Below are 24,969 nucleotides of genomic sequence, written 5' to 3'. Positions count from 1 at the left end.
CGTTTTCTCGTAAAGGCCGGCACAGATGTTATTTAGGTTGTTTCCCCCCTCAAACCAGTTGAGGTTTTCTCTAGAAGGTCTCAAAACAAACACTGACATTAACTGCAGCCCTGTTTACATAACCACCCGATATACAACTCAAGAAATAACAGCAGCCATGCCACTTCTGTGAACTCATGCTGGAAACTCAGTCTTTTGATTCCAGTTTGAGAAAGAGAGGAGGATATTGTCTTTTGCCTGCTACTTTTATACTCAACACGTCAGGGACTCCTGCAACTGCAAATGCTTTATTTTCCCTGTACCCAAACACTAAACCAAAACTATTGCACAAATTCTTAATATGTAACAACATATGGAAAGATTTCTAATATTATCATTGTAGGGCATTATGATGGCTAGAAATATTGCTCAGATACGCTCATATCAGTTTGTAACTACATATGTTATTTTCGCATTAAATGCTGGTATAAACAAGAAAACTTGGTTTTAGTTAATAGAACATAGCATTTAATATTAACAATATTTGTTGTAATAATGTCAATACACATAAGACACTGTAATTAACATTCTCTAAGATACCTGTAATGTTCGTAGTGTGTGTGTGTGTAATGTTTAAAGTAACATTGGACTTAATAAACTACAGGATAAAAGAGTGAAATCATTAATATAAGGGGATATTTTAGGCTGTTGGGATATGTATTTTCATGTTTTTCATTGCAATAATGTTTATGTTGTTTATAGCAAGGTCACCCCATACTTTGATCTTATGTCAGTATCTTCAACATTAAATACATAAATCCTATTGAAACATAATAGCATTATTATCATTGTGTGACATTATGAACACGCACACGATATGAACATTATCTCGGGGTTTGAGAACAACATTTAAAGGCGAGCAGCCGCAGGCGGAGGGAACCGCCCCTACAGGGTGATGCTGAAACATATTTGGACGTCCCTCCTGTCAGTCAAATGTTCCTCGCATCCAATTGGTTCCTCCCTCCGATATTATCATTCCATCTTCTGGTGGTCGGCTCTGTGGGGCTTTTCCGCTGTCTCCTTCCGCCAGTGGAAATAGACCCCCAGCAAATCGGTGCTCCTACCGTTCCGTGTTTTTCTTTCCGCAGACGCGACACGGGGACATTTTGTACAGTTTTTCACCGAATCGCATCGACATCAACAACGTCGAAAACTGCCTCGCACGGTTTGAGCTGAAACTGGACACCGCTGATGTTTCAGCGTCCTCCCGTGGGCTGCGCTGCGGAGGGATACCACACTGGAACCCGACAATGTGGAGGCTGTTAAAATGTCTTCTCGGGGAATGAGACGCGAGCTTTTTCTCTAACGATCCGAGGACCCGAGTAACATCAGAGTAATGGTTCGTGTCGGAGACGTGATTTCAGTTTTGTGACGAAGACGGCAGCGAGGTGAGGCGGCGGAGGAGTGATTCGTTTCGCCTTTCGTCATCCATATCAAACCCGCGGCAGTGAGTCCGGACCACGGGGGGAAGGAAGGACCCTCTCCATAACTTTGTGTTTTTTCCTCGCTCCACTCCAGTCGTTGATTTCTCCCTGTTGGATGCCACATCACTGAATCCAGGTAAATGGATCAACACACACTCGTGCATGCGGAACAGAAGTTGCGTGTCTCGTTGTTACCGGAGTAATAATCAAGTTTTACGCGCATCGTTAAGTTGCGCTGAGTGGGAGCCTCCGCCGGGAAGAGCGGGGTCTCAGGGTTTGTCTCCCCCTCGGCCTGAGCGAGGTTTTTTTTGCGGTGTTATTACTCCGTATTAGCCGCCGGTACGTGCGGGTAAAGACTTCTTTGTTCACTTGAAGTGGCTATAACGTTACAGCACGTTAGCATGTTACCAGACTGAGTTAGCTCCCCTCGGGGTTTAGCTGTCTGAAGCACCAGTAGCTCCCCCACAAACAAATGTTAGCATCGAGACGTTAACGTAACAGTTGAAAAAAAACGCATTAGACGCGTTTTTAGCTAAAATTGCACACGGCCACACGTTTACGTTACATATTCTACTGCTTTACCAATGTAGCTTCGGACACTCGGATTAAGTGTAAACAACCAAATGGAGCAATGCTAATAAAACCCGTGTTAAAAGTGTAACTCAGAAGTGTTATTTTTTCACGCACATTCGCCAACAACAAACAAACACGGTGCAAGAATGCGACCAAAGCTACATTCTGTCCACCCTGCATGGTTTTATATACAAGTAGTCCAACTTTTTAAAGACATTTTTGATGTTTTGTGAGGTTTTCTTGTGTTTTTGACTCCTCAGCTTTAACTTGGGCAGCCCCAGTCTTTGTGTTCATCGGTGCCTCGGTCTCCTGCTCGACGTGAGCGCAGGCAACAGGTTTTTTTAGTTAAAGTTCGTAAACGTGAAACCGTGTAACCCATCGATGGGCTATGAAAACACGGTCTCTCGATATCACACCGTCCCCTGTCTTGACATCAGGTGTGACATTTTGTTTGGCCGTTCATGCTTCTAAAGTTTTCTCCAAATGGGCTAGGCCCAAGGTGGGGGTGCTCCAGACAAGCCACTTCCATTTGTTAGGAGGGGCTAAAACACTTATCCCCCATTTTGACCTCAGCTCACTGACACAGAAACTACTAGATGATGTAGAGTCCACACATTTTGGCTTGATCTCAGATCATAAATTCCCCTTTGAGATCAATAAAGTAGCCAGCTAGCTAGCTATCTAACACATTATTCAGTAAATGGGTCATTACTGTGTGCATCTGTCTTTGAGCAACTGTGGTACCATTGTACCCCTGTTCACACTGCTTCTCCATTAGTCTTGATCTAGTTGCAGTGTCAAGTTTTCATGTTGTCATACATGAGGGTCAACGATACAAAGAAAAGTTTTGGACAAGAAGGACAGATCAGCCTCAGTCACGTGTGAATATAAAGAAAGTTAAAAGAGAGGAGAGATTTTACATAAAGTACATTTAAGTAAAGCAAAAGAGCTCAAAATTAAAATCCAATCCAATACTATGTGCATTATATACCATTTACTCTATATATTAGAGGATGCAAGTGTAAAACCAAATGGTCAAGTGTATACTGTACAAGTACTTTATTCAATAAAATCAGGTACAGTTATTTAGTTTGGAGTTATCAGCTTTACATTTTTTTTTAAAAAATCTTATTTTTCCATGTTGTCTTTCTCATGTTTTTCACTGGATTATAAACAGAGGGTTTGGAGATTAAACTGTTTAAATCCCTTAAGCTATAATATATTTATTGTACTATTTGTTCTTTTGCAAACTATTTGCAAAACAGATCAATGACAAACTAGATTGGCACTCAGTGGAGTGCACACCCCTGCCAAGGCCCAACAATCTCCTTATCAGAACACATTTAAATTCACTGCACCAAAATATAACGGCTTCTTTCCTGACCCAATGCCGCATCCTTCCACCAAGTTTTTCCACCAAGAAATTCTGACAATAACCATGTTACGGACAGAGAAAAGGAACATGTAAACAGTTTTTAGGGCAACCTGCAGAGGTACACACACTCTGCATCATTATTTAAAGTGGCAACCATCCAAAATAATGACAACACACTCCAGTGGCAACAAGTAAACCTTTAACAACACTAGCTGAACCACCTGTAAACATATATTTGCTTGATGAAAACACAAGCTAGGGTCTGAAAAATTGAACTTCGAATTTAATCAACACCTTTAACCACCTTTTAATAGAAGTGCTTGTCTATTGCTAAGTGTTTCTGCTGGTTTGTCCAACTCATGTAGAAATAATATATTTAGATATTTTACACACGGCCTGCATTTACTTGATGCAGATCCACTTGTGAACTTGACAGTGAATTGCCTTTTCGAGACTCCAACAAGTTGTCTTATGACTGTGAGTTATTCAAAAGAGCTGTCAGAGCAGGGTGGTTTATGAGGGAGAAGAAGCAGCCAAAGCACAGTGTGGCCTGTGGATGAACCACTGTCACCCATGTTAGATATTGGCTTTCAGACAAACTCTCACTTTGTCTCAGGCAAGGATGGGCTACTTTTATGACATAGTTATAAGTGATTAATTACTGTTAAAAATGTGTCATTGAAAGTTTACATGTGCCTGCATAACCCTCCCTTAAAAGCGGATTGAGTGAGGTTGTAGTTTATGTGCCTGAATTAATTGAGTCTCATCCACTTGAATCACCATCTACTGTTTAGAGATTGAATGATCAATATTATATTGGCATTGTAAGTGTCGATTTTGCCTAGGAGTATATGTATCACTATATTAAATGGTCATAAAGCATTTCTTACAATTTAGGTATTGCTTTTATAATTTTGATCATTACTCCTATTCATTAAGATATTTGACTTACTAAGCCTCCAAAACCCATATTTTAAATCTACTACCACAAACATGGGAGGTTTTTACCTTGAATCAGTTCTGCTTCATCATTTGGGCCTTTACAGTTTGACTGTTCATTTTAGTCTTTATTTTTATCTCTAGTGAAACTTTTTCAATGAAATTTTTTCAAACCAGACTTATTTTAAACTGATCTCTGATTGCCTATGTGGACGTTGTTTCAAAGCTCTGTCTGACAGTGTGGTTTGTCTAAGGACTAAGGACACTAAAATCTCAGCGGGTTAACTGGTGAATACAATGTTGTGAACAGGAATCACAAACAACAATTAAAATAACACGTTGTTTATAAAATGAAAACTTTCAGTTTTAACACTGTGTAATTGTTAAGTTATAACATTTCTTGAAAACCGTTGAGTGGAGTCAACAATAGGTCTATCTCCAGCTCCATGTATTGGGTAGTCAGACTATATCACCCTCCTTTACTTTAGATTAGACACTGAACTACACCAATAGTCATAGCTATTACATTGTCACATAATCTTAATCAAGGTATCAAAAGATCCTGATACTTGATTTTGCGGACATCTAACTTTTCTGTACCTTTGCTGGTGATAATATTCAACATCTTACAAATGGGAAAATATACTCATATTCTCCTTACCTCTGCTTATAGTCACTTGCTGAGACTGAAAGGGCCAAGTGAACAGCAGCAGAGCATGGCTGCAGTGGAAACCGACAAGGAGCTCAACGACTTGCTGGATTTTAGCGCGGTAAGATCCCTCTGAAGATTCAGTATGCATCTTATACAGTTCATTATGCTACCAGAACTACAAATGACTTGATTTGTTGTCAAGCAGGTTTAAATGTGCATGAACATCGAGGCATCCCTGAATGGGTCAGCCAGTCAGGGACTGAAGCGCGTACATCCACCACCTTTTTTACGAGACTTCCAATGCTGGAATACGTATACTGCTTTAGCCCATTGTAGCAGTTGGCTAAATAGGATACTGGATATTATACGATAGGGGTCAACTCATTAAACTCTTAAATGAACTCCCACTGTTTTTTTTAACCATTTCATTCCTCTCATTTTAGATGTTTGCGCCTCCAGCCTTAAACGGCAAGAACCGGCCGACTACTCTCGCCAGCAGTCAGTTTGGAGGTTCAGGTAAGACCAATACATTTATTCCTGCTGTCCATGTGGGTCCTATAGTTTAATGCCTTGTCTGCATTACTGCAGATATGTTATTTTAAAATATATTGTTCCACAAAATATCACCAACACAAAAATGACTGCAAACGCTAGCATTCTGGGCCAGTATGTAGCGATCAAGTCAATGTCAAAGGCAATCAAATACCAGAGAAGAATGCTGTCGTCCAAGTAATTCTGCAAGGCAGATAAACAGAGATCGGCTCTTTGGAAGGTGTTTGTCAAATTGTAAAAATTTGCATTTGGACAAGATGCCCAAATGCAGAGGAAAGTTAATTTTGCAAAATATCCACATTAGTGTGGGCAGGGCTTAAAGGTTCAGTGTGTAAAATGTAGTAACATCTAGTGGTGAAGTTTCAGGTTGCAGCTGAATACCCCCTCACCTCACCCTCCCCTTCCTAACATGAAAGAGAACCGGGGGCAGCCTTCAGTCATCATAAAAAATCAAAAGGTGTTTAGTTTGTCCAGTCTGGGCTACTATAAAAAAACATGGCAGCCTCGTAGAGACGACCCGTTCACGATGTAAATATAAAGTATTTAAATATAAAGGACCCATTCTAGGGTAAAGAAAACAACAATTCGTACCATTTAGATTGTAACACATTAGTGAAAACATCACTATTTTATATTCAATTTCTGCCACTAGATCCCTTTAAACCTAAATCTTACACACTGGACCTTTAAGTATCTGTTTTTTAATCGTTTTTGTTTTGCCGGCTTTCTTTCTTTCTTGGTTTTTCTAGATTTCTTCGTCTGTGCAATGTTAATAGAATAAATGCTTTTCCTTTAGTGATCTAGTCAAAAGAAAATTGTTGCAAAGAAAATACAAGCTATTTGTCTTTTCTCTCACCCATAGCTAGAAATGGGGGCCTTTTTTGTTTTTTAAAGCCCCTTGTGATTATAATATTATTCATATAATAATAAAACTACAGACAATATAAAAGGCTGTAATAGAAAAGATTTGATTATTGATCACAGATTATTGGAAAGAAACTCAGGAGAAATGGTACGCTTAATTTATGTAATTTAGACCAAGTGTCATCTCCTCTTTACCTCCCCACCCTCCCCTTGCACGTGTCCCTTCCCTCACCTTCTCAGCTGTTGCCATTCAGTCAGCTAAAGACAAAGGCAGAAGTGGTGGGGGTTGATGGGAACAGCTCAATTAATCTCCTCTCTTTGAACCTCTCTGTGAAAAAGTTTTTTCTCTCATCCTACTCCCACCCTACTTCTACTCTTCATATAACAAATTTTCACCCAGTGTATTATTATCCATCCTCATTAAAAACATTGCCATCCCAGCACTTACCTCAAGTTTTAAGAAATACATTTAGATACTATTAATAAACATCCCTTTTTTTTTTTTTTGGTATTGCTGACATATACAACAATGTGTTAACTTTTAAACATTTCTGGGTCTGTTTCTACAATTACACAGCCACTTGCACTACGCAAACCTTCCACTGTCACCTTTGTATCTATAGATGTGCAGTAGCTCTTTTCCTGACTGGCCATATTATGAAACAGAATATTGAATTAAAATGAAAGACAAGGCAAGCATTGACAGGGTGGGGGAATGGGGCTCTATTTCTTTTCATTTGAGAGCCACTTGCACGTTCTTTTGTCAAGCCAAGGTGCATGCTTTTAAAAGAGACTCAGATGTTCAATCCAGCGGCCCTTCATGGCATTGTCCCTTTGCCTTAACATTTTCTCCGACCAAAATCTACCCTTGGAGCATCAAGCAGCCTCTCTTCCTATCTGTGAAATATCTGTCGTTTGCTTCTTCATGAAGAACAGCTTCCTGTATCAGCATGAAAATATGTGTTTTTACCAAAGGAAAATAAATGTTACTACATTCAGAAATATGGACAGCTGTCCTGCATCATACATACACACATCTGATTGTAGAGAAAGAGATAATGATGCAGCAATCGTATGAAAAGTTTTTCATACGATCGTACATATTCATACATTTATTTGAACTCAATCTGTATTCCTGCTTTTTGTGGAGCAGCTGCGACATGTTTTCCATTCAGACTTGGTTGCCATTTTTTTTTTTTTTTACCTCAGAATGGGTAAGGTTTTGGTTATGTGGAGGTTTAACATGTGTGGCTGTGGGGATCCTCCCTGCCAGCGCTTCCAGTGATGATAATATCTCCGCTCTGGTCTTAATGTGCCTGTTCAATCCCTTTACCAGTCAGTTAAAGTCATTTTCAGCTCACTTTCATTTTTTGGTCACTGGAAACCGAGAGTCCTAAAATATATTTTTAAACTTTGGTATGGGCAGACGTAGGAGGGGGGTAGTTTCAAATTTGCATGAAATGTTCCATTTTTCAAACAGATGTGAACTAAACACCCAGAACTCAAGAGTGTTAAAGTTACAATAGATTTGGAGTTTAAAAAGGGAGCTCCTGACAAATGTGTGCATTTGTAATTTAACACATAGTAAGTACAACGGCTCTAAGCTGTTTTAGTGGGTTAGGGCACAGTGGGTTGTGTTTGAGAAGTCTCCAGTGACTCACGGGTTACAGCAGCCTGGCCTGTGTTATTGTACATTGTTCAGTATTTCATTTACAGTGTTCACTCTCCTGAGAGTTGATCTGACATCATGCTTTGTGTCTGTGTGAGTCACTTTGCCAAGGGAAGGAAGAAGGTGTGTAGACAAAACGGTACACTCAGTTATAGGTGCCTGGGGCAGTGTTCCTGTGAAAAAAAGACATGTCTGCAAGTTTGGTCAATGTATGTTTCAAGAGGTTTTGCTCATAAAGCCTATGACTCAGACTGGCTGTCTGTTTCCAGTTTTTCTTCCTGTGTAATTATAGACCATCCATGCTTAAAGGGGCGTTGCATGCTGGGAGGAGAAGTGCATTGGGGTTCACCAGAGAATTTGTCTGATGTTACTCACCCTTTTCTTCGTTTTTCTTTTTCCAGTCCTGGTAGTCTGTCTGAGCGCTGCACTACTCATGTTTTTCCTCAAGGTTTTGAAAATGATCACGGCGCTAATAAAACTTGTTTGTTCTGGCAAAGTCATTTTGTCACTCAAGTCGAAATGTGAATTACATTCATACCTCTGTGGTCCCATGTCTAATTTATATGTGATAATAATTTGCACTGTGATCTGTTATAACTCTTTTATTACTCCAAGTCTCTGCCCAGCACGGTGGAACAGGCCAAGGGACAAAAACCCAAACCATAATGGGTTTTCACATATTATACACACATTATACTTAGTTTCGATTTAACTATACTCTGTGATGCCTTCAAAAAGTTGCAAGCAGCACTGATGGCATATAAACCTGCATTATAATATTATAGTGTTTGTAAATATTACAATGTGATATTACAGGCAAAACAGATTTGAGTTTAGAGGGAGTTTATGATTAGAGACCATCTCCCTACTCTCACTGTTTATCTTTTTGTGATTACCTTAATTAAGTTAAGTTATCAGTATTATTTGCAGCAATTTTGAAAACCTGCTGAAATATCCCTTCAGTTCTGTTCCTCTACTTGTCATCAGATCAGCTCATTAAGTGAGTTAATTTACATCTATTTAAAATTCTTTAACACCTTATATTTCACGTGTCTACTCTTCCATGTACCATTAACATTTATCTCACAACACCATTCCTCCAGGTGTGAATTTTCATTAGTTCTCAGATTATTTTCCTCACAGCCAGTCATGCATTACGCCTTCTACCTCTCACCTGGCTGGAGAAAGGTTTTCTTATAGAAGATGGCTGTGGAGACAGTAAGCGCTGCACTTATCCTGCTATTTGTGGAATGGATGGTGACAGTTTACCTTTCTTGGCTTACAAGCAAAGAGGAGAAAATATCACATGTTGATGTCTTTCTAATTAGCAGGACGGTTCTGTTAGGCTGCATGGATACATGGTAAAAACCTAGGTGTGTAATGTAGACTTAAAAATCTTAGTCCTACTGTCTGTAAACATACATTTATTTAGTGTGTCGATACTGATGCTAGCTGGCCGCTTTACATTCAGAATATAAATACATAGGATTAACTTAGACTCCTTAAATATGCAGTATATAATTCTGTGCGGTTAGTTAACATGTTGAAAATCTTACTTCTAATACACAAAAGCATCAGGAACAGGAGATATTGATTAGGAGCCTTTTCTTGTCTGAAACTCAGATACTCATGAGTTCCAGCAGAAACAAATGGTTCATGCGTTTTCTTTATTGTATTTGATTGACAGGGAGAGTGACAGTCAGCCATAGACATGGGACAAGACATTGCCTCCTTCATCTCTTATTCTGCTGGTGTCGTGCGTATAGATCACAGTTGTCACGGCAATCTAGCAGCTCTCACTGCTGTGGACCCATCACTCTGTTCTACTGCTGATCCTGTCATGATTCGATCCCGCCTCTACCCCATCCCCCTCCCCTCTCCGCTTTTTAATTAGACAACAAAACAAAAATATGAATATTCATAGAGCCAAGCTTCATTAATATGCACAATTATGCAAATCAGTACGCAATTAAGCTTCAGCTTTCCCCTAGAGATGGTGTGTAGCAGTATGAGAGGAGATGGAGAGGAAGGGGACGGGCAGAAATTTCTGCTTCACCAATCTTTAAAAATCACAAATTTTAAACACGCTGGCCTCTGTGGAAGCTGCAGTGCTCTGGCCAGGGACAACTTGTGTGTCGGCCATGTAAGATTGAGACTTAGCGTCTGCGTTAAGACGAAGGTGTCGGCCAAATGTGAGAGAATAGATGGCTGATGAATGACTGTTGCCATGGAAAATGTGAAGGAGTGGAGTGGGAGAATGAAGAATGTCGAGGATGATTCGGGAAGCTTCATACTGGGTGTTAATTATTCAAACTTCCCACAGCTCATATCCATGTTATGTGACTGTCACTGTGCTGTCTCTGTGTGAGCTGTGAAGTGAGGCTCTTCAGTGAAGGTTACTCTGAGCGACCTGAAAAACCTGTATCAACGCAGGTCATCGTTCTCCGAATTTGAACTTAGTTTTCCAAAGCAAAGCTCCAACACCTTTGAGGAATGTGTCGGAGGTTAATGGGCCTAATCTCTGTCTTCCAGGTATAGATGAGAGGAGTGGGTCCAGTCACTGGGGACCAGGACAACAGAACAGTCCGCCTTTCAACCAGGGACGGGTACGATTCATCCTCATTTACTACACTGAAACTTTGTCTAACACATTGTATACTATGAGATGATCAAGTGCTAACCCTGCATTTTACCTTTAATAAAGCACCAGTTTGTGCACACTGGGAACATTTTACACATGATCTCTGAACAACAGCATAAACATATTCACAGTGAACGATAAAATTATGTCACCTTACACATTACACCTTTCAGAAGGAGTTATGAACCACCTCTGCCACAATAATGAGTTTCTCATTTGTATATCTCATAGATCATTGGTTTGTATTTCAGTGGGTATGTCCACTTGTTCAGCTCAGAGAGCCTCAATTTTCCAGTCTAGATTATTTCTGATACTTTATCAAACAGGTTTTCAGTTATTGGAACAGCCCAAGTTTAGTTTACCATCAAATGACAGGTTTACATCAATAGACAGCTTAAAGTACCAGATATTCTGAGCTCAACCCATGTTCTGACAAGGCTACACCAAACCTGGTTTTTGCCCGGAAGGAAAAGAGTAATGAGTAAGTTTTGCACTGTGATGGTGCATCTACTGGACTGATGCACTTGGATTTAGTTTTTTCATTTGTACACTTCATAAAAATGAAATGCAACCACCTACATGTATGTTTTCATTGATATAGTGAAGTATTTCCTACATGTTGAGAATTCATTTTGGTAATCACCCCAGGACATCTGAGAATCAGCTTTAAGACATAATGCTCGCAAGCTAATTTAGGATTAGGAAAATAATTAGCTAAGTTTCTATTGAAATCTTTGTACAGATTTTATGACATTACATCACACAATTAAAGAAGATTAAGTGATGTGCACTCACAGATGTAATGTATTTAAAAGAAACTCTTTTTGTTAATGTAATTTGTGTATTTCTATGGTAATCAAGTATTAATACTACACAAACCCTGTATCTGCTTAAGAATCCCATATTCACCTTTAATGCCAGATCAGACTAGTGTCCGACCTGTTTTAAGTGTTCACATCAAAACTGGCCAATGTTTACTAACCAATTCACAGTTTGTTTCATTACATCATTTAATTGGCTTTATTTGATTTAATTCATCTATATTTATATCCCTAAAGCCTCTGCTGTCTCTCCCTCAGGCTTATGGAGAAGAAGGTCTTTACAGTGAACAGCAGGGTATGGCCTCTGCCCCCATATTTGGACCTGGGATTGTTGGTAAGAAGGTTTAAGTAGAACTAAGCTGTTTAAGCACAGAAACCACAACTTTCACATCTTTTTTTAAACAGGGACATTCACGGTTCTGTGTTTCTAATAAAAGGACGTAACAACTGAAGAACATGAAATACACATATATATTTCAATGGACAGTGTGACTGAGCTAAAGCAATGAGTTGTTTGTTTGAGAGAGCTGCCTTTCACAGGTTAGACGATAATGTACCCCTTCAGAGCAAAGCATTTTTATGGTTTGGTGGCAATGGATGAAGGGAGCAGGGTAATCAGGGAGGATGTGGAGGAGGGGTTTGTTTGTGTGTTCCAGTTTGTGTGTTCAGTGTGGGCAGGGGGGGTGTAAAGGGCACCCATGCACAAACAAGGCTCTCCCCCGGGACTGTGGCTATAGCTCTCCTCTGTTTAACTGTCAGGGGAGGGGACAGAGGTTGGGCACAATTGCCCCTGAACCATTTATAATGGTCCAATTTGTTGTTGTTTTTTATTTCACAGCCATAAATACTACACATCATCATGTATACTCACACAGCAGATGGAGGCACTGAAATAGAGGAATAGGGAATTGCCAGATTGTGATTTAATATTGACATAAAAGCCTACTTCTCACGTTCATGACCTGATTTTTATATTCCTACCTCCTAACAGGGAAGGCTGAGCGAGGGCCGTACTCGTCATTTGCAGCACAGGTAAATTTGTCCGAATTGCTGTATTAGTATCAGATTTTCTTTCATACCTGTCCTGTTACACTGCAACAGCGTTTGTTTTCTTTGACACTGTCTTTAGCCTGGCTTTATGCCCAATGGATTACCGATGCCCAGTCCTGATCCCCTCTCCCCGTCTGGCCTGAAGTCCAACTCCCAGTTTTATTCCTCCTATGAGGGGAGCAACCCTCGCAGGAGACCCTCACAGGACCCCATTGGTAAGACGCTAAAGGACTGTCTCAAGTGGAACACAGAAGTAGAATGGCACTTAGTAGAAAGCATAGGCCCAACAGTCCCCTCATGAGACCACGGTTAAATCCACTAGATTCCTTTAAAATACAATGTGTCAAATTGTACACGCTCATATATCAGTCCCCCTAAAATGCCGGATTACTTTTCATCACGATCTATAGGTATTCTCTTTAAAATCGGTAAGAATGCCCAAAAATATTGCAATGCAATGGTGTAGAAAGTGATACAAAAATCCTGGATCTGCCCCTTAGTGCTGATCTGCCTCAAATTTAATTGGGTTCTTTCTTGTTCCACGTTCCATCCTTCCACCAAGTTTTGTGAAAATCTGTTTAGTCGTTTTTGCATAATCCTGCTGACCTTGTTTGTTTTATATCAGAAAAACTTAAATTTCCTTTATGTAAAATGATGTTGACGTGTATCATCACTTCTCCTGATGTGGTTTTAAAAAGTGTCTGAGAATTCTCACTTCTTCTTCTTAATAAGAGAAAGTAAAATCTGTTCTCGCTGAAGAAATATTTGAATCTTATTGGCATAGAATAACTATTTATTAGACATTAACGAGTAGTCCCAAAGCCAGATAGACAAATTACTTCAGAACCAAGAAAGATATCTTCATTAGGTACCCAAACCCCCCCCAACCATATGAATCTCTTCATTGGTTGTTGTATAATTCAATCCTGCAATAAGTTTTGATGTTTGTGTAAGTATGCTTATGTGATTTGTCTCTCTACCCTCAGAATCCCAGCCAAAAAAGATCAGGAAGGTGCCCCCTGGCCTGCCCTCATCAGTGAGTACTAACCTCCAGAAAGGCTGCAGCCCTGAACTTCATTTCAGACCTTGTATTCTGTCCGTGGGAGCCCATGTTTTCATGTTTCTGTTCATTTTCACATCCCGTTTGGCATCTTAAACCTCTCCTTGGCTTGCATAGCAGTAGAATAGCTGCAATACAGGTCGTCCAGCCTTACAGCTGTGTATCTTCACCAGTGCGGCAAAGAAAAAAATGGGGGGAAAAGCCACTTGTTTAGCCAGTCACTCATCTGCAGTATGTATTTATAGTGTGTTGTATTTGTAGGCCCTTTACTTTATGGCCACGTTTCTTCTTCTCAGCCAAGTGCACTCGTCAGATCACTGGAGGGAATTTATACTGGGGTTTGATGGTTCTTACTCCACCTCATTTTTTCTCTCTCACTCTCGCTCTCTGGGCACCCTATTTCCTCCCCCCTCACCACCACCACCACGAACAACAGCCCTCCCCTTTTTTCTCTCCCTCCCCCATCCCTCTTTCCCAGCTGCCAGTAGAGTTGGCTGCCGTCCAGGACTCGACAGATGGTTCAGTAATTAGGAGTGCATCTCTCCGTTCCCTCCTCTCCTCTCCCCTCTTTTTTCCTCTCCTTTTCTCTCCATTTAATCAAATTACAGGAGACAACTTGAGTCCATTTGGATATAAGTTTTTTTTCGGACGCATTTTGATACTTGATTTCCGTCTAGAATAGACTCGATTGAGAAGGATCGGTTGTTCAGAACATTGGTGCCTTTATAGGCATTCGAAAGTCGACTGAATCCAACAGCAGATCCCACTATATGGTCACATCTCACTGTGTTAAAAAGATAGAATTTTGTATCTGTAGACCATTCTCTGCATGTTTTTATTTAACAGGATAGTAAATAAAAGCCTCACTGAAATGGTAGACAGGACCCAATAAAATCACTGACACTGCACATTCAATACTTAAAGCTCAGTGCTCCAGTCTGCAGAAATGTTGCCGCAGTCTGTTTATTGAGTTAAGTAATAAAACTAGATAGTAACAAAAGATTTTTTTAAGATTCCTAAGAGGGAACTTATACATTTTAGAGCTGTGTTTAATCGGGTATTTAATGAATAAACATAATTCTTTTATTTTGAAGTCTTAACTCAAACAGGTCTTGATACTATTTTCTAAGGATAAATAATTCATTATTTATCATAATTTCTCCCACCTACAAAAGCACAAGGATGCTCCTACATAACTTCCTTATGAAGTAACACAAATTCCACACATGCAATACTTGGGTTTTATAGTTTGATACACAGTTCATCTTTTTTATAGTCATGTATAATTTTTAAGAAGATTTTTAAGCACAAGGCTGAAATGTTCTCTCTCTTTCTTTGTGTATTTTCTGTAGGTTTATGCATCAGCCTCAGGAGAGGAATTTAACAGGGACAATGCTGGTTACACATCCTCCAAGGCAGGAAACCCCTACCCACCACCTTTCTACATGCAAGGTCAGTTAAACATTATTTGCCTCCCCTTCATTGTGTTGTGTTGGGAGACAGTTTTGGTAAATAAGGATAAAGCACTGTGCAACTACATAGATTAGTTGATTAAAGCTTCCTTGTGTTACCAATATAGTTTTAATTGTTCCTTCTGGAAGTCTACATGTAGGTGTTAAAGCCAGAGTTTTAAATGGTGCATCCTAGTTAAATGAAGTTATCACAGTAATGTGACATGTCTCATCTGTGGCCTTCATTGTCTTTTCATCTGCTGTGGCTGGTTATCCCTCGCCCTTCTTGCCCCCCACTCCTTCACTTGATGCCCCCTGACAGAAGGCCTCCACCCACCCTCCGATCCATGGGGCTCTGCCGGGTCGATGGTTCAGCCGGGTTTTTCTTCCATGCTGGGCAACACCCCCCATATGAGCCAGCATGGACCCTTCACAGCCATTAACCCCCAAGACAGACTGGTGAGCCCTGCCCTCACACTCTGGACTTGTTTTCTATGTAGACATAATGAGGTTTTTGACACTTTTTGACAAATGTATCATCGAGGGCCTCTGTCTGTGGATTTCATTTCGTTTGCTGTTTTTGCTTACTAGAAACGGCAGCCACTGCCCCTCTCTCCACAAAACTACCCCCTGCATGGCAGTGAGGTGAATGGGGCTCATCCCGCTGGCTTCCACTCTGGCTCCAGCAGCTTTGGTGTTTCCAACCACACACCCCCTATTGTTGGAAGTGACTCTATTATGGGTAAACCCTTAAGTTTGTGCTCCTTTCTTTGTAAAAATGTGCTCTAAATGTTTTCATGTTATTCTGTGACATAGTTGAGTTGTTATTGAGCACAAGTTCTGAGCAAAATCCTATGTGCTCCTTCTCCATCAAGCCAATCGGGGACAAGCACCTGGAAGCTCAGGTGATGAGATCGGAAAGGCTCTGGCATCTGTAAGTAATGATAAAAACGCATATTTATAGGCAACATTCTTACACACAAAACTTTAAATTTCTTTAACTTAAAGAATATAAATTAGCACATTGTGTTTATTTGATTAATAACAAAAACTTCTGTGTCCAGATCTATCCTTCAGACCCGAACAGTAACGGCTTTCCTCCATCCCCATCTACTCCCTCTTGCTCACCTCAAGCTGTTTCAGGTGAGTCAGTACCTGCAGTCATTTTGACCTGAGGTTTAAAGGTCAGCTGGCTCTTATAGACTGCTGTTTCAATAAACTTTCCATTCTTTGACGAATGTATTGTTCTCATTCAGACTGTGAATGGTTCATAGTGACAATGTAGCTCCATCTATTGGGTGAAATGTGGAAGGAAACATGTTTAGATTCTTTATTTTTGATAGACCTTTAATTTCTCTGGTGCAAATTCCATTATGATCAGTATCAGTATTGTCAGTGAAGCATAGTAGTCAAAATAAACAGAATATATCTCACTGCTATCTTATAAACATGAGCTTGGCACAGTTAAGGACCACCCTTGATAGATCAGATTGGTCTACATAATTTAAATAACCCAGATTGTTTTTTCGCACTTGTGTCACTGAGTTCAGTCAGACCTTTTTTTATGTGCTAGCACTGAACAAACATAGAACTGAGATAAGTTTGGCAGGCGAGACTATCTGGAAATTTAGGTCATCTGATATAGTAGTATGGTAGTTGTAAGAAATGTCTCAGCGATAAAGATTTAAAGGGCACATATGCTGGTATTATATCCATGTTTTTATTGAATTTCTGGGTGTTTTATGTTCTGGAGCAATTATGAAAATTACATAGACAATGGGGTTTTTCTCTGTACATAATGCAAGTGGAACTATGAGTACACGCATCCACAGCCACACACACACACACACACACACACACACACACACACACACACACACACACACACACACACACACACACACACACACACACACACACACACGCGCACACGCACACACCACCCAAATATAACCTATGAGAGAGGAAGAGAAAATAAAAAGAGGGTGGGGTCGCTTCCCTATTTGTCTCTGAATTGACTCATCACACATTAAGAAAGAATTCATTATTATAACATACATTAATCTGTGTTCTGATACCTACAAACACAGTTTAGTTCCAGTCTCACAGGGAGTGAACAGATTCTCTGATCTATTTTCTACAGTTTCCCAGGTGAGCTAAAACAGGTTTGCAACATGACTTATAGTTGAAGGACAGTGCAACAATTACATCAAGTGTGTACAATGCACTAGTGACGATAAGGTAAAGGCAATGATACAATTTGTCATAACAAGGGCCTGTAAGAAAATATACCAGTGCAGCACATGAAAAACAGATCATTTCCAAGTCTCCAGCAAAAATGTAATATCCATTAGGATAAATAGGTCAACAAAAATTAACAGCTGAGTGCAGTGAGTATTACTTCTGTTTTAAAATGTTTATATAATATAAGCTCAGCTGATACTTTTTCAGTGCTCAAATGTCTGAATGAACCTTGTGATCCTCATCTTTTTCTCCAGGCTCTGCGTCTCAGTGGGCTCGGTCCTCTGGCCAGGCCACACCTTCACCTAACTTTGACAGTGGCATTCAGACCATGGTGAGTCCGTGTTCCTCTTTTTTTTCTTTCTTGTCTGAAACATCGAACAAAATATTGTCTCAGTATGTCAAAGATATACAAACAATTCTAGAATTGTGCATCTGGTTCTTTGTTCATTGTTTTTCACCCTCCCTAGCAGAGCAAAATGGAGGACCGTCTGGAAGAAGTCATCAATGTTCTTCAGCGCCACACCAACAGCCAAGGAGTTCCAGGATTGGCTGAAATGCACAGTCTGCTGACGTCTGGGTTAGGGCTTCCTCCTGGCTTCAACACTGCAGCACTTGGATTGGCCAGTCGCCTTCCTGGACTGGTGAGAAAAGTGAATAGTAGCAAAAGAAATCTATCCACCAATGACTGAATAAATTTAACATTTGTTACAGTGGGCACAAAGTCAGAGGGGTTATCATTATTATGTTGTACTTTTGCCAATTTTACAAACTTCAACAAGGGAATTGAAAAATAGTTGTATTGTTTCCTGTAAGGTGTCCGGTCACCACGAGGACTCTGTTGGTCTGCCCTCTAGTGGAGGACTTCTGCATGGTCACCACGGCTCCACATCTGTTCCAGGCTCTCAGGCTGAAGGTTTTACTGGTGAGACTTTCTGTTGCTCTTTTCCTCTCTGATTAGTTTTCATATCAGACTGTGGGCAATCATCCCAGTTCCTATTGTTGAACTGGTAGGTAATACATGTATGGGTCTAACTGATATCTGTACCATTGTGTGTGAATTCTGTTTGCAGGCCTGACCAGCAGCCTAAATCGTTCCAGTTCTTCAGATATTAAAAGAGAAGGCAAGGAGGACGATGACAACTGCTCCCTTACTGACAAGTCAGATGATGAGAAAAAAGACATGAAGTCCCGACTTCATACAAGGTGTCGCTAAACCTACAATTCTTTTCAGGAACATATTGATCAATGCATAACATATGCCATACTGTATGATGCTGCAGTAGGTTAGTATAATTTTTTATGAGAACAGTCTTTAAACCTTTCAACATGTCTTGCTTCCTACCTAATTCATTTCTCATGTATTTCAACATTAGACCTAAGGATACCAGTCTATGTGCTTGTTATTTTGCATGTTTATAGAGACTGATCGTTATACATATATTATTGTAATGTTTTTTACCCTTTATCATCACATGAAGATGAGCAAGACTTCAAACAGTCATGTTAGTCATATTAACCTATTAACAGTCCTTGTAAAATCAACACCAGTTTTATTCAAATTAAGTCACAACAACTGTAAACTTAGATGTAATTTCAAGTTTTACTCTAACACCATTTCAGTAGTTTTACTTTGATTTTAAAGATTTATACTGAACCAGTCAGGTTCCTATTTTCTACCTAAAATACTTACATATGTCATCCATGTTCTTGTCACCCAGTACTCAGTGGTTGGATTGGAGTCGTCTTTTACTCTAACAAGTGGAAACAAAATGCACCAATCCATTAAATTCAACTACAGATGAGACAGTTACATGGCCAATGATCAACCCCTCATGAAATGGGAACTAAGCTTGACAGTATTAAAGTGATAATCGCAAACAGTGCTGCAGCTGGAAATTACATAATTTGAGCCATAAATATTTTAATTTTTCTGGCAGTTACAGCTTAACTGCTGCGCTTCATTGTTGTCCATATTCTTCTTGTTTGGTCAAGAAAAGCCATATTTCTAAAACGAAACTGTAATGTGATCCACCCTTTTTTTTTAGAGTTTTTAACAATATGCTCACATTTGTAGCAAATTTGATTGCTCAACGAATTCATCAAACGAATGGAAGTAATTGTCAGTGAATTGTACCCAACTGTTGCTTGCTACCCTTCTCATCTGCCATTGGTTTTTCACTAGTCTGGATGATGATGAGGATGATGAGGATGACGAAGATCTGCCAGTGGAGGTTAAGGTTGAGCGGGAGAAAGTGCGGAGGATGGCAAACAACACCCGCGAGCGGCTACGTGTGCGGGACATCAACGAGGCTTTTAAGGAGCTGGGCCGCATGTGTCAGCTCCACCTGAGCTATGAGAAACAGCAGACCAAATTGATCGTACTGCAACAGGCCGTTAACGTTATAGTCAACCTGGAGCAGCAAGTTCGAGGTCAGTGGGTGTCCAGGGAGGAAGGAGGGAAAGCATCTCTTTAAAAATCGAAAACTTCCACACAGCTTCACTTCTCAGCTCATGACATAACGTTATGTTGGACGTTTAAAATCTTTTTGAATAACGTGTGTCAGTTAACTTCACTTTACACGTGGTGGTTAATAAATACAGCTTTATGCATTACACTTTTTCCACTTGATCCTAAAAACGATCAAACCGAACCATGGAGAGAAAAAGAAATGAAGCTGCGTGACTGTTTTTGAAACATGCCCATTCTCCAGCTCATCTTCTGAGGTTGTTGTCCTCTGGTTACACACACAGAACGGCTGTTTGTTCTGATGTGTTGGCCTGTCTCACAGCTGCCTGTCTGTCTCCACTTTGAAAATGTTTACACATCTGTCTGCTTCTCCCTTTGACTGGATTAACATCTATTCATTTATTCATTTTTCTGAATATACTGCTGCCTCATTATGCTTTAAACGATTAAGTCATTTTCATTTCGGATTTTTTTTTTTTTTTCTAACCTTTGACCCATAGTGAGTGTTAGTGCATGAAAGCAGGGTTGTCTGTCGTTACGTGTATCAACCCATCTTCAGCTATGTTGCTGTGTCTGTGCTTCAACAACCCTTTACATTCATTCATTTACTCCCCTTTCCCCCTGTCATTTTTCGTTTTTACAGATGGCAACAGTGATTCTCTTCTCCTCACATTCAGATAAATGCATCTCTTACTGCTGATGTATTTAACACGGTGCCTTCTGTCTCTCCCCTCGGCTTTATCTCTGTGTTTCTCTCTATGTACTGTACTTGGCAGAGGGTGTTGCTTCCTTGCTCTCCCTTTCTCTCATATCTTCATTTTGCTGGACAGTCACCACATCCCCTCCACTTCCATCCTGGACCCCAATGACGAAACTGAAAATAAATTCCGTGTAAAAGACGAAAGATTCATTAGACCCGGTCGCTCTAGTCAACTGTAGTATCTTGATCGCCAGTTTATCTGTTCTTCGCTTAAAATCATTTATTGTTGAACTCGCTCATGTCAATTATTTTTTTATAAAGGAATAATATTTATTATGAATTTATTCCATGCGTTTGTTCCCTCTTCTGCAACACTGCAAAGACTCCACTGGGATTTTCCTCAGCAATCTCACTCATCTTGTCTCATCTAGACCAAGGGCTTAAAGTCAGCCTCATACTTACACAGACACAAAAAGATAAAACTATTTCTAAATACTAGAACAATTCTGATGACGATAAACAATAAAACACTGTCTTATACTTGAGGTTTAAACTAGTATAACTAAAGTTTTAGCCAAGGTTCAGCCAGGGTTGTGATTTGGGTTTGTTAACCAGCCCCTCCAACCCCCCCTCCTCCGTTCTCCTAGCAGCTGCAGCATTGTCTCTGTGACTGATGAAAACCTCACTGCCGAGGAGAAGGAGCAGAGGGAGCGAGAGCGCCGCCACGCCAACAACACTAGGGAGAGGGTGCGTGTTCGCGACATTAACGGAGCCTTCAGAGACCTGGGCAGGATGGTTCAGGTCCACCAGCAGACCGACAAGGCCCAGACAAAGCTCATCATCCTGCAGCAGGCTGTCCAGGTCATCATAGGCCTTGAGAAGCAGGTGCGAGGTAGGTCGGTAAACACAGGACAGTCCCATCCACCTGGACAACCAACCGCCTCTCATCATCACTGGATGGAAGGTGCTAGTCACACACTTTGAAAAATGAGTAATAGGAGAAAGGGAGACTTTTGGAGGAATTATCTCCCTTCTGCCAAATCCCTGTATTTCTCATCCTTCTTTTCATTTTCCTGTCTTGCTTTTTACCCATTAGGTTTCCCTCTGTCTACTTTGGCACTTTTGTATGTCTGAAGCTCTGCTTTCTTTTCAGCACTAAGCGATCAGTTCAAGTTTCCTCAATTGTGACTTTAATCAGTATATTTGTCCTTTTTTTTTATCAAAAAGAACGCAATTTGAATCCAAAGGCTGCCTGCCTCAAGAGGAGAGAGGAGGAGAAAGTGTCAGGTGTGGACCCCCAGATGCAGCTTGGTGGGGGTCACCCTGGATTGGGTGGAGATGGACACAACCCTGTTAGCCATATGTAATTCTCAGGTCAGTCTTCATCTCAACAGTGGGATTGGTCACATTTGTGAGATACTACAATGAACAAAATATATTTTTGTTGTGTTTTTTGTGAGAATGTTATTAATTTCTTTCTCCTTTTTTTTCCAGTTCCTGTTGATTATACAGCCCTTAGAACACGTGGCCTTAATCCATCATTGTCATGCATCTCGGTATGTTAAGCAACTTTTGGAAAGTGTGTGACACACACACACATACACACACACATACACACACACCACAAATACTGACAACGCAGGTGGCCACATCCCTGATGAAGAAGCACACTCATCCATTTTACTACAAGGACTCTGGTTTGGAGACTGTGGAAATTGGACATGATACAGGACTTTCTTGTGATGTTTTGTAAAACATTTTGAAAAATGCATTACATGTTGGGAGCAAAACTTGTTTGGATCAAATAAAACTTTTGGATCAACTGCTCATGTGAGCAGAGTTAGGATTTTCATCGTTGGATAATTATTGGCATTCCCATCTGAAAAGAAGGTCTTACATTCTATAGAAGCAAAGACGGACATCTGAGTTTATGTTATGTCTGAACAAATACCTGTTTAAAGACACAGGCCATAGTGTTTGTTGAAGATTTAAAAAAACAGTCACCATTGCTATCCTCTAATGTAATGACTGAATAACTGAGGCAGGTTTGGAGACACAGAGGGAGGATCGAGTGGCCAATCACAGAGCTGACTCTTCTTTTTGATATGCTGGTAATCCTGGCTGTATTTTTTTTTTTTATTTGATGCTTTGCTAAAAAAGTTCCACAGTCAGCTACTTAAACATGTGGTCGAAATTTTTTCTTTTCAACCGTGTATCCCTGATTCCTATCTCTTTATGTCCTGTACATGCGTTATTGTCACTGCCATGTAAGTGGAATGGAGAGAGAGACCCACCACTGGCACAAGCAAAGACTCTTTACAAAATGAATCCACACGCATGTTTAATTAGATGTGGACATCCCAACCTTCCCTCTGTGAGGCTGCTGTTGGACTCGAGCACACAAGCGTCATCCTCAAATCTTAAACCTTCATCAAGTCAGTCACTCAGTCTCCGCCGTGTGCTCATCATAAAGCCTCTGACTCACATCAGCCTGCCCACAACAAATCATGTAAAGACACTGTTACAACGTGTTCAACATGCATCATGTAAGTCTCAGAGCAGTTTCAGAGTATTGAAGGGGTCATGAGTGTTACTGCTAACTTTGCCATTGACTGACTTGTTCTTGTTGTTGCTCCTTGTTGAGCATTTAGGGATTTGTTTATTTCTTTCCCTTTCGAACAATTGCAAATCATGTTGTAAGGATCTTCCTATTTTAGAACTGATTCGACGTTTCCCTTCTCTTCTGTTTTATTTTTTACTTTGTAATATAGATGTATGAGTTTTGTTTTTATCATTTGGAATATTCTTTCCTTTTTTTGTTTACATTGATTAAATGTAAGATGACTCTCAGTTTAGATTCCAGGAACAAAGTGAGGTGTTTTATTTTTTCGTGCCAGGTGCTTAGAAATGTTAGAAATGACAAAATGATCTGGCTGTACCATCACATGTTGTGATATTGCTCTTTTTTTTTTAAGAAAGAAAATGCATTTGAACACAAACCCGTCAGGCCAGTTGTAAGTGAATTGTTCTGGTGTTTGCAACAGTTTTTCTTTGAATGACACAACAATTCTTTTCTTCTGCATACACCCCTGTCTTCTCCCTGACGTGCAACTCTGTGATGAGCTTGTTGCCTGGTTTGAGAAAGGGGCAGAAGGGGTTGGTCAATCTGCAACATAATTCAGTGTTTCATTATGATATGAAGCATAAAATGAATCAAAAAGGGTGGCCTTAGTCATTTCCCTGACTTTGGGAGTTTTGATAATGGTTACTCACCAGTGCCTGAATACTTCTCTGCTTCATGGTGGATAATGTTGCATTTAAGGATTTATAAGTTGTACCTTTTCTATAATACAGATGTATAAAAACATATATACTTCAGTAACATCTGACAGTGTCTCTGAACATCTAAATGAAGAATTACACTCATCGATGCTCACTGCTTGAGTGTCCGTCATTAGATGTAAGATGAGTAATAACCTGGTCTTCGACCTGACACTGAAAAAACTTAAAACTTCTCATGTATTATGTACTAGTTCTGTTAAATATAATTTTGGTCTTGACTGGCATGTGCATTGATATGTATGTACAGCTGTATGATGTGTCCTTATCTGCTTAATCATTATCGTAAGCCGATACTGATATGTGACAGTATTTGTTTTACCTCTACCTGTCAGTTCTTTGCAAATCTTGCCCCATGGACTAGCCCCAAACATTATTTTCTTTGTCAGTTACCCTACCCATTCTGCAGGAAAAATGTGGTGTTGTTGTGATATGGGAAATCGCTACTGAAGACCTGTGCATTTATTTCTTAACATGACAGATATGTTTGTCTACAGTATCCAAGTTTCAAGACACACACCTGATATTCTTTGTTGACAAACCCTTTTCTGTCCTGCACAGCAGGTGACCTGCAACATATCTCTGTCTTCACTCATGTTTGGGGACAACATCTATGTAGGCTATGTCCTCAAAGTGCCTCCAGTTTCCTATTTTTTATATATAAAGTAGATACCGAGGACTGTTGTGTCTAATGTAGCAATAAATGTGCCATTTTTCATAACAAAGCGCATTTTTTCCAGTGACTTTTTCAATAAATCAAATAACACTTGATTTGATTTTCCTTTTCCGGTAATGCAAGTGAACCAGGATCGAGTTCATGCATCTAATATTTTATTTGAGTTTATCCAATAAAGACTCTTAGAACTAAATTGTTCACTAGAGGGCATGCATGAGCAGCACTGTGTAAAACACTGCACAGTCTAATGCACATTGCAGCTTCATTATATTTTGCACAAAGCCATAGAAGCAAATAGGTTATTCCAGTGCTGGAGTACTTACTGGTTTGAGGTTTGCTGTGGGTAAAGTAAAAAATGTTAATTTGAGTTAGAGGGATTGTTCACCAAAAAAGAAAATTCACTTATTATCTGCTCACCACTATGCTGATGGAG

The 24,969-nt window shown here is 40.0% G+C and overlaps 1 protein-coding gene across 6 annotated transcripts; it reads left to right on the top strand.

Moving 5' to 3' along the window:
• Positions 1 to 1,115: 1,115 nt before the first annotated feature.
• On the top strand, positions 1,116 to 24,629 carry tcf3a (transcription factor 3a). 6 transcript variants are annotated; one of them, XM_035170966.2, is made up of 20 exons: positions 1,116 to 1,599; positions 5,024 to 5,120; positions 5,446 to 5,518; positions 10,620 to 10,693; positions 11,808 to 11,883; positions 12,541 to 12,581; positions 12,679 to 12,814; positions 13,586 to 13,635; positions 15,012 to 15,111; positions 15,433 to 15,569; positions 15,702 to 15,852; positions 15,986 to 16,044; positions 16,175 to 16,253; positions 17,609 to 17,685; positions 17,822 to 17,995; positions 18,168 to 18,276; positions 18,425 to 18,557; positions 21,172 to 21,485; positions 21,749 to 21,895; positions 22,016 to 24,629. In XM_035170966.2, exons 2-19 carry the CDS (start codon positions 5,067 to 5,069, stop codon positions 21,886 to 21,888), a joined length of 1,977 nt encoding a protein of 658 aa, XP_035026857.2. In that variant the 5' UTR covers positions 1,116 to 1,599; positions 5,024 to 5,066; the 3' UTR covers positions 21,889 to 21,895; positions 22,016 to 24,629. The 6 variants fall into 6 exon arrangements, with proteins under 6 accessions (XP_035026857.2, XP_035026855.2, XP_035026860.2 ...); XM_035170964.2 differs by having other exon boundaries at positions 1,117 to 1,599; positions 21,169 to 21,485; XM_035170969.2 differs by having other exon boundaries at positions 1,120 to 1,599; positions 21,172 to 21,413.
• The last annotated feature ends 340 nt before the right edge of the window (positions 24,630 to 24,969 follow it).

Source organism: Hippoglossus stenolepis, chromosome 11, assembly GCF_022539355.2.
Source record: "Hippoglossus stenolepis isolate QCI-W04-F060 chromosome 11, HSTE1.2, whole genome shotgun sequence".
Lineage (NCBI taxonomy): Eukaryota > Metazoa > Chordata > Actinopteri > Pleuronectiformes > Pleuronectidae > Hippoglossus > Hippoglossus stenolepis.
Note: the sequence above shows the minus strand (reverse complement) of the source record. Positions and strands in the feature narration are given on the sequence as shown.